The sequence below is a fragment of the Arctopsyche grandis genome, chromosome 6 (assembly GCF_051622035.1).
Source record: "Arctopsyche grandis isolate Sample6627 chromosome 6, ASM5162203v2, whole genome shotgun sequence".
NCBI lineage: Eukaryota > Metazoa > Arthropoda > Insecta > Trichoptera > Hydropsychidae > Arctopsyche > Arctopsyche grandis.
Window position 1 is genome coordinate 28,441,542 of NC_135360.1, and position 9,505 is coordinate 28,451,046.

Here is a 9,505-nt window from a genome sequence, read left to right on the forward strand (position 1 = left end):
AGCAGCGATCAAGATCACCGAGCATTTCTTATACTTTGTATCTAATTCAGTATATATTTATATGATTTGTTACTTCGCAGGGATGTGTGGAATTTGTTTTTTTTTTTACTGAAAATTTAAGATAAAAAAATAAACGTGCATTGATTGTTGCTTAAGTTTGGTTTTATTTTAAAAATATACAGTAGGACCTTGAAAAGTATAATGTTATTAAAAAAGTTGATATCAAAATATAAATATTTAATGGCACACAATTTGTTTTAGAATTTCAATTCGTTGTCCGCTGGCAGTTTTTTAAAGTAGCTTTCTATGTATTCGTCTGTAACGTCTTTCAAAGTTGCCGGATCCCATTTAGGAGTGTTGTCCTTGTCGATCAAGAGAGCTCTTACTCCTGGAAATAGAATAGGTATGTTGATTAATTACTCGTTGAAAATGTGTCGTTATTTAGATTTGAAATGGAATTGTGTTGGTACCTTCGATGAAGTCTTTGTTGACGAGAGCTCGGCAGGCTAATCTGTATTCCATTTGAAGACATTGTGTCAGGTCTAATTGAGACCCGCGCTGCAGTGCTCGTAAAGTTATTTTCAAGCTTCCTGGTGACATTTTGTGTAGCGTCTGAATTAAAAAAAATTAAATATGTACATGCTGCGTAGATTCATTGCAAGTTATTTGATTAACATTCTTACCTGTGTGGTTTTTTTCGCCCATTCAGATTCGTCCTTTTCCAATCTTTCGAAAATTTCTTCTATAGTCGCTGCCGCAAAGCAATAAGTGATTTGTTTCATATTTTCTTGCAGTGAAAATTCTCCAGACGGATCATTGAATTTATTCAAAAGATTGTACACTTCGGTCGGATTTTCAGTTCTCGTTAAAAGCGTTTGAAGCTCCGGCAGTTTACTGCTTTGCACAAAATGAGTAGCTATGCCAGATTTCAATACGTCTTTCCCTTTCAATCTTTGACCTATCATGTGAGAGTAATTTTTAATTTATTTATTCCACGGCGGTATTGGGAATATTTAAGGACTTACCTGTCAATCCCAGGTAAAGTCCTAAGTTTCCCGGTAGTCTCGGTAAGAAATTAGTGCCTCCGACGTCGGGGAATAATCCTATTTGTGTTTCAGGCATCGCAATCATCGTCCTTTCAGTCGCTACTCTGTACTGGCCGTGTACTGAGAGACCCAAGCCTCCGCCCATCGTGATCCCGTCGATAAATGCTACGTAAGGAATGCTGTAGTTGCCTATGAGTCTATTCAATTTGTACTCTTCTCTGAAAAAGTCCTCGCCGAGCCTTTCGCCCTTCTTGGCAGCATCTGTGACGGCTCGCACATCTCCACCGGCACAGAATGCCTTCTCTCCGGCCCCCTTGATGATCACAAGTTTCTTCTGGGTTTCCCAATTTCTCAACTTTGGATATATTTCATTCACCATGGGAAGATCGAGAGCGTTCAGGGTTTTCGGTCGGTTCAATGTCACTATGCCGGTTTTATTCACCGACTCGAATATCACAGAATCAGTCGCCGTAGAGGACATGTTGGTCCTCAGAGACATGTTGGTTAACGCGATTGCACATCGCGATGCCTTCAAAGAAAACATCTGAAATATATTCGAGTAAAGTAAATTATACATGTGAAAATATGCTAAAATTTAGATAGTCTTTTGCGCACTGTTGAATTTATAATAAACTTTATTCAACGGTCACAAGATAAAATGGACAAAGTACTTGGTTATTTGTTTGTACGCTTTTATCTAATGTTTTTTCGAGATAATGAGTTCATGTAATACGATGGAAGCGAACCTTTATGAAAAAAAATGCGTTCAAGATCAGATTTTTCCAAACTTGATAAGATGATAGCAACTAATGAAAAAATCCACAATTTTTTAGTCACGGTTGTGCCGCCTTTTGACCATGACTACAAAAAAAGAGAATGACCACTTTCACCTATTATATGTATATGTAAATAAAAAACTTAATAATATAAATAAAAAAGGTTATAATCTATATATAAAAACATATCAAAGCTAATAAGACTGTATGTAGATTTACTCGGAGTAAAAATTTGGGTACAGTAAACAAAAAAATAGTATACGTAATGTCAACTGATTGGTTACAAGGACATGACATTTTTGTAACACAATACGACTGAATAAATTAATGAATCCGATTTGAATGATCAAACTGGCATTCATACCGGAACTATGAAAGAAAATTATGTTTTATATTATGCTCTTGTTTGCATTAGAATGGTTTTTTTGTGTTTCAAAGTTATGAAGATCAGTTCACCTATTCTTATTAGCTTTTCAATATACTAAGTCAATAGGAGTTTGGTTCAGTTTAGGCTTATGTTGCAAATTAAGTCTTGACCAACATAGAAACGAGTATAGAGGTGAAAACACACTGATGGGAACGGCACGGCACGTCTTCGTGCCTTTCAGAAAAAAAGGGGGGCGTTCACAGTTCATTGTTAATTCGTACGACCTTATTATTTCAACAACTTTCTTCTAAATTTCTTCAAATATGGCAATTACCATTATCGATCACTGTCAATACAAGGATAAAATATCGCCGAAAACACTCCAGGAGGTGATTGATGGGATTTGGGGAGATTTTGAATGTGCATGAAAAAATACATTAAAAATGTACTAATCGTAGACAATCCGATGTAACGTGAGACTTGCGAGAACCGAGCATGCTGTCACATTCGTGCAATGTGTTGCAACATTGTAAGGACGTAAAATAATTTCTTTAATTTTTTTTTTAATTCTTATTTAACTAAATGCTCAGAAACTAATTTGCCTAGAGGAAACATTGGTAGCAAACAGTATATATAGAAGTTTTTTTCTTTCGATATTATATTCGTACATTTTGTTGGCATTGCGTACTGCGATGTATCCCATATTCGTTATCGAACTGTGACGTACATTTGTATAAACGACTATTATATTACGGCGAGCGTTATCTCAGATACACAGACAGAATAGTAGAATATTATATAATATGAATATGATGATGCCATCATGATAAAATAAACGGTTTCCGGAAAGTTGCACCAAATTGCACTGAAAAGTAGCGCAGTTTCGAGAAGTCCTAATTTTCAAAGGCGCTCAAAAAGTACTTACGCAATGGAATTCCACAAAAAAAGGTTAGCACCCTTGGATAACATACAAATACCCCTTGACGCTTTTTGGTGGAATTCTATTGCGTTAGTTCTTCTTGAGCATCTTTGAAAGTTGGGATTGCCCCAGAGTGCAACTATCTCGAGTGCATTTTTCCGGTCACCAAAATACGGTTCCCGGAAAGATGCACTAAAAAGTAGCGCAGTTTCGAGAAGTCCTAATTTTCGAAGGCGCTCAAAAAGTACTTGCGCAATAGAATTCTACAAAGAAAGGTTAACATACAAATACCCCTTGATGCTTTTTTGGCAGTTGTCCTGTAATGTTTGAAAATCTTTTGCGCCCTTGATGGCGCTCAAGTTCACTACTAAAAACTGGTTCGGTGATTACTAGTCAAATGTGAACCGGTCACAGGACAATCGGTCGCTCTAGATCGGTCACACGTGATCACCCGTCACGAGAAAACTAGTCACACCCGAAAATTGGTCACGAAAAAACTGGTCACACCCAAAAATTAATCGAATTTTTAGGTGTGACCAGTTTTAGGGTGTGACCAGTTTTCTCGTGACCAATTTTAGTGTGACGGGTGATCACGTGTGACCGATCTAGAGCGACCGGTAGTCCTGAGACTGGTTCACATATGACTAGTAGTCCGTTTACCCTAAAAACTAAAAGGCGGATGGTCATTGGGGCAATGGCAAATAACAATAAATGTTTCAAGAGTTGATTGCAAGAGCGATAAAAAAAAGTTTTTGTATGAAGTTAACAATAGTCATGTCTACATAGCAACCAGGAAGCATATTGTTTAAGTTCAAGCGGCCAATAACTACACTGTCGAAAAATAAAATGAAACAACACATATAGTAGTCGCCATTTGCTAAAGCGTAATAATGAGTGTGAAATATGTAGCATTATATTAGTTTTGAACATGGCATGAATTAGACAGAGGGGCACGGTTCAAGGGCAATGTCAGGCCATTGTTGATATTCGCTTATATGTATGTATGCAGCGAGAAGTAGGGAATGCGCACGTGTTGTGTTGCGTTGCGCATTCGGGAGGGCGCCACCGTCTGAGCGAGGGATGAAAGTGAAAGTGAAAGCGGAAACGGAAATGGAGGGTTGGATGGGGCGCGGGGCGGAGTCTCACCTCGAAGGGCGAAGGGCGACCCTACAGACTATAGAGTACAGCTGATGGGGAACACGATCGACGATCCACACGACGCACCAGCCGTCACTCCGATTGATAATGCGCGTCAACACGACCACGTCGAACGCAAACACGACTAAGCGCGCCAAATTCAAATCGGGCAAATGGCACCGTGACATCTAGGATAAAACGCTGCACTTGTTGACCAGTGTGCGCATGTTGACAGCTGGATTTTAAATGAGGGCATTCCGATAAAACTGATAATATGTTGCCTTCACAATACTGAATGATATTGAGGCGCTTTATTTTCAAGCGACTAGTAAGGGCGAAATCACACAGCGGTGAATGTTGCACGTGGGCTTTTATTTTAGATAGTTTTAAACATAGAAAACATGTGGCGTTCATGGGACGCGTGCATGGGATAGTCCTTTCAAAACGACACATTCGACCTATGTCGTTGAAATTGTATGGTAGTGTTCATTTTCGATAAAATTGTATCCTTGCTTGAGTGTTCGATAAAGGTCTGTTCATACCTATCCAGCACGACCCATATCCTGCAGGTGTCATGCAAGTGCGGATAGTATTCTTTGGTACATTATATGGACGTATTCATACTCCATTCGCGCATGCGCATTGACGCATTCATGCGCGTCCATATAGAATGTACTAAAGAATACTGTCCGTACTTGCAGGATTCGGGTCGTGCTGGATAGGTATGAACAGACCTTAATACGTAAAAGGGCGAATGAAAGGCTGCAAGAAAGATGGGTGGACGAAATTAGAAAAATGTGTAGATGATTGGGAGTTAAATTATAATATAGGTAACACGGAATAGTCATTAGTTAAATTATAAAATAGGTAGCACGGAAAAAATACATTTTTACTAAAAAGTCATGTTTAATTATCATATAAATAAAGGTTTAAAAATAATGTCTGAACTGTGAATGCAAATTATTTTTAGCATTTTGAGATGTTAAAATTTTACGTTTGTGCAATTTTTCGTATTTATTTATATAAATTTTAATAATGAAAATTTTATATATGTTTATTTTTTTGTTTAATTTAATTTTTATATGAAAATTGTCCTGAAATCATGTATGTCATAAATTGTGTTCAAGTATTGAAATAGTCTCTATTTTAAAATGATGTCTTAAAGAAATAGAACTATTGAAATTGAAAAAATAGGTGTCTCTAGATATTTAATAATATTTAATAAAGCAAATTTATATTCAATAAAAAAGTTAAAAATACGATGATTTTATAAATCGGCTGTTATGTTCATAAGTAGGTATTTATTTATAATCTGAAAGCTATACCTATCTTATTCATAATTAAAAGATTGATTTATTTAAATAAAGCCATACCTTTTTTTAAAATAGAAAATTATTTTTTAATTAAATTGCGAGTGTTTTCTTAACATTTTAATAAAAAAAGTAGAATCAAATTAACAAATTAAATAAATTTTACATTTTCCCCAAAATGAAATAAAACGTAAAAACTTACTGTTTCGGCCAAAGTTGTCACTTATTGAAGTCTATTCATAACCTCAAATTGATTTTCATTTTGCGCAATCCTTGCACACTAAAATCTTTAAAATATTATAGTGACAGGCGTTTAAAGTAAGTTTATTAAGTTTCAAGTTTTTAGACCTTTAGAGAACAAAGTAATTAAACGTGAAACATTTTTATTTTATGTTATTTGTGAGACAGCCCTTGGTATTTACAATAAAATGGTAACGGAAAAAAATGTATCCCAATGTATATATGTACATATGTTTGAAATTTTCAGGAATATGCATTCACCCATTCGCACTCTTCTGAATTGGTATTCAAGAATCAGTCCAAAAAAAGCGCCAAATCCACCCCATTCTCACGTAGTTCAATTGGGTGACCCAATACTACGGCAGATAGCGAAACCCCTACCCTTACACGACATTAAATCAAACCAAACGAAAAAACTTATTAATAGTTTAAAAGATGTGATGCAATCATACAATTCGATCGGCATATCTGCACCTCAAATCGGAATAAGTAAACGTATCATAATCTTAGAATTTCATTTGGGGCACAAAGAATTGAATACAAAGTATTTCGAAGAGAAAGAAATGTCCATTTTTCCACATACGGTTAGTTGTTTTTAATATTGTATAATTTTTTGAAAAATTGTTTCCTTCATAATTTTATGATTTCAGGTTATAATAAATCCTGTTGTGAGGCCGATCACTCACAAAAAAGTAATTTCTGAAGAGTCTTGTGAAAGTTTTCGAGGGTTCACAGCTAAAGTTCCTCGCTACCATGAAATTCAATTAACTGGTAAAGAATTTTGTATTTGTATATGTTAAAATATTAATTTAATTTCGTTGAACAAATTTTATTATTGTTTCAGGATACAATGAAAATGCCAATGAAATCAAATTAAATTTATCTGGTTGGATGGCGAGGGTAGCACAACACGAATTAGATCATTTAGATGCGAAAGTATTCACTGATATAATGATAAAAGAAAGTCTTTATTGTATGTGTTGGAAAGAAGTTAACGAATATAGTGGAAAAATTACTTTACCTTTTCGACCTTAATGTTTATATTAGAGTAATGTATTTTTAATTTAATAGAAGATTTTAATCATATAAAGAAGTTTTTATTAAAAATATACACCTTGATTTTTTATTTTTAGGAATAGTAAAACGCTATCTCTTGTTTTTGTATTTATTAAACCAAAAAATGTACATAATACATATGATATGGTATGAATGACATAACAAATATTATAAATATATTTTATTTGTGTATAATTATGGAATAAAATTCGAATTATATAATATATCATATATGCAAAAATTGTAAATATGATTCATACGTGAATTGCAAAGTTATAATATACATATATATATAATATAAAGACAATAAAAATAAAATTCAGTATACATATTTTTGGTAGACGCTGATTCATACTATAAAATATATAAAAAACCTGACATTTAAACCATTATTTATGACCGGTAGATGGACTTGGACAAGAAAATATAAAATTGTTGCAGACACATATTAATAATCGTCGTATTTTATATCACAAGATTCAATTTATTTCTATTTATAATAGAATCTTAGCTAATCTTTCAGTTTGAACTGTATATGATATTACAGTAAATACATTTTGTTATATTTAGAACATTCATTAAATCAATTTACGTAATTGAATATTAAAATGGAATATTTCAACTGTCAACATCGATTAAAAATAATATATAATATATGTATTTATAATACAAAATTTATTAATATTCTCATAGACAAACATTACAAATTTAATTTGAAATTGATAGCTCTAATAGGGAATGACTATGAAGAGCTCAGGGAAGTACAAATGGTTCTGCTCTTTAATATCAATAAAGCGAAAGTTACATCCAATTAATTTTAATAGTTACTAATCATTAGAACACTGAACTTTATGGTAGTTTAAATCTGCTGCAAAATCAACGAACATACATACGTATATACGAAAGTTGAGCGAGCTCAATGAAAATATATTTACAAAAGAAAGCAGTTTGCTTGGTCATGGATTGAATATACTCGTTGAATGGTACATTGTATCATATATAATAGTATTTTTACTACTATAAAAATATGTGTTTACGCTAAGAGTTTGACTCATTCGTTAAATTAAATTCACATTTTTATATACAAATATTTTAGCATACAACAATATATAGTCCTTGATCTGCCTAATTGTAATAGATCAATTATAAAACTATATTTATACATATATTTTACGTGAATTGAGTTCAAACTCGTTCAGCCTATGCTTAAGATGCGCACCGACGGAGAGATTCGTCAACAGACAAAAGTCTCTTGTAGTGTCTTGGGCTACGAATTATATTTTTCGTTATACATAAACTGTTTGTTCATATTATACTAAGAAAGAACTGTGTGTAATCCATTATTTAATAATATTTTTAGGCCTCGAAATACTCGAAATATGAAATCATTACAAATTTTTATTTTATTTTTCACATAGATATATATACCAGGAAGGCCTGACAGGTAGACCCCAATTAGATAATTAATTAAAAACATTGCAGCATTTTTTATTACATAAATCACTGTATTACGAGAGGCTGAAGAACACGAAATAAACATTTAATTAATCCGTTGAGTCATCATGGATTTAGACTTAAAACATAAATTTTTATATAGTCAGCAGTTTGGTTTAATGGTAGCGTACATATTTAGCACCACTGAGGTCGAAGGTTCGAGTCGTTGTCAAACTGCTGGTTAGGTTTGGGGGTTTTGTGACTCCAAATCGATCGTTTGTCTATCAGAGTTTGCCAATTTTATCTGATCATTGTTGAAATGGTTCCTGAAAATTGGTATTAGATCATTTCCTGTTGTCACAAAATCTGTGTGTATAATTTGTAAAAATTATGCACAGTAAACTGAAATCTCTATAATTTCGTGTTTATTATCGGTCTCCGTGACGAGACAGAATGTTAAATTACAGAAAACGCAAATATCGGAAGGCAAAGATCGAAAATCGAAAGATCTTAAGTCGAAAGATCAAAAAAAAAAAAAAAATGGTGCATGGTAAACGGTACATACTCACTTAATTTGCGCGAGCAGGATACAACAGGAACAAGAGGAACAGGCTTTTCCTCCCTTATTCTGCGCGCGCACATTAATACGGGAGGAAAAGCCTGTTCCTCTTGTTCCTGTTGTATCCTGCTCGCGCAAATTAAGTGAGTATGTACCGTTTACCATGCTCCATTTTTTTTTGATCTTTCGATTTTCGATCCTTGCCTTCCGATATTTGTGTTTTCTGTAATTTAACATTCTGTCTCGTCACGTAGACCCGTTTATTATATGTATAAAAATTGTAATAATAATTGTACACAAAAATCTAAAAATAATCCATAGATGTCTCTATGATTATTATTTCTGTACTGATTAATTGTTATATGCTATGTATTCTGATTTCTGATTGTATATGTATTATTGTATTTTTGACCGTTATCGTACACTCGTCGCATTGGAGCGATCTGTAATGACGAGTGTATATTGATTGTAACAATAACAAAAAAAAAAAAAAAAAAAAATATATATATATATATATATATATATATATATATATATATATATATATATATATATATATATATATATATATATATTGTACATAAATCAAATTCAGATATTTGTGACAGCGGATAGTATGATTTTTGCCAATTTGAGGATCTGTTTCAACAATGAAAATCAG

At 33.3% G+C, this 9,505-nt stretch overlaps 2 protein-coding genes across 2 annotated transcripts; one reads left to right on the plus strand and one right to left on the minus strand.

Moving 5' to 3' along the window:
- Nucleotides 1–123: 123 nt before the first annotated feature.
- Nucleotides 124–4,494, minus strand: Hibch (3-hydroxyisobutyryl-CoA hydrolase). The gene is made up of 5 exons (XM_077433006.1): nucleotides 4,255–4,494; nucleotides 1,026–1,590; nucleotides 684–958; nucleotides 471–612; nucleotides 124–388 (listed from the first exon to the last, which is right to left on the minus strand). The coding sequence occupies exons 2-5, from the start codon at nucleotides 1,588–1,590 to the stop codon at nucleotides 258–260; spliced, it is 1,113 nt and encodes a 370-aa protein (XP_077289132.1). The 5' UTR covers nucleotides 4,255–4,494; the 3' UTR covers nucleotides 124–257.
- A 1,270-nt stretch (nucleotides 4,495–5,764) lies between these two features.
- On the plus strand, nucleotides 5,765–7,071 carry LOC143913309 (peptide deformylase, mitochondrial-like). The gene is made up of 4 exons (XM_077433008.1): nucleotides 5,765–5,873; nucleotides 6,043–6,379; nucleotides 6,446–6,566; nucleotides 6,640–7,071. Exons 2-4 carry the CDS (start codon nucleotides 6,047–6,049, stop codon nucleotides 6,828–6,830), a joined length of 645 nt encoding a protein of 214 aa, XP_077289134.1. The 5' UTR covers nucleotides 5,765–5,873; nucleotides 6,043–6,046; the 3' UTR covers nucleotides 6,831–7,071.
- Nucleotides 7,072–9,505: the final 2,434 nt, after the last annotated feature.

Coding starts and splice junctions, on each gene's coding strand:
- LOC143913309 (XM_077433008.1), top strand. CDS start 6,047: ATGCATTCACCCATTCGCACTCTTCTGAATTGGTATTCAAGAATCAGT. Junction 6,380..6,445: donor TGTCCATTTTTCCACATACG/GTTAGTTGTTTT, acceptor TTATGATTTCAG/GTTATAATAAATCCTGTTGT. Junction 6,567..6,639: donor CCATGAAATTCAATTAACTG/GTAAAGAATTTT, acceptor TTATTGTTTCAG/GATACAATGAAAATGCCAAT.
- Hibch (XM_077433006.1), bottom strand. CDS start 1,590: ATGTTTTCTTTGAAGGCATCGCGATGTGCAATCGCGTTAACCAACATG. Junction 613..683: donor GGGCGAAAAAAACCACACAG/GTAAGAATGTTA, acceptor TTTTTAATTCAG/ACGCTACACAAAATGTCACC. Junction 389..470: donor CAACAAAGACTTCATCGAAG/GTACCAACACAA, acceptor TTCTATTTCCAG/GAGTAAGAGCTCTCTTGATC.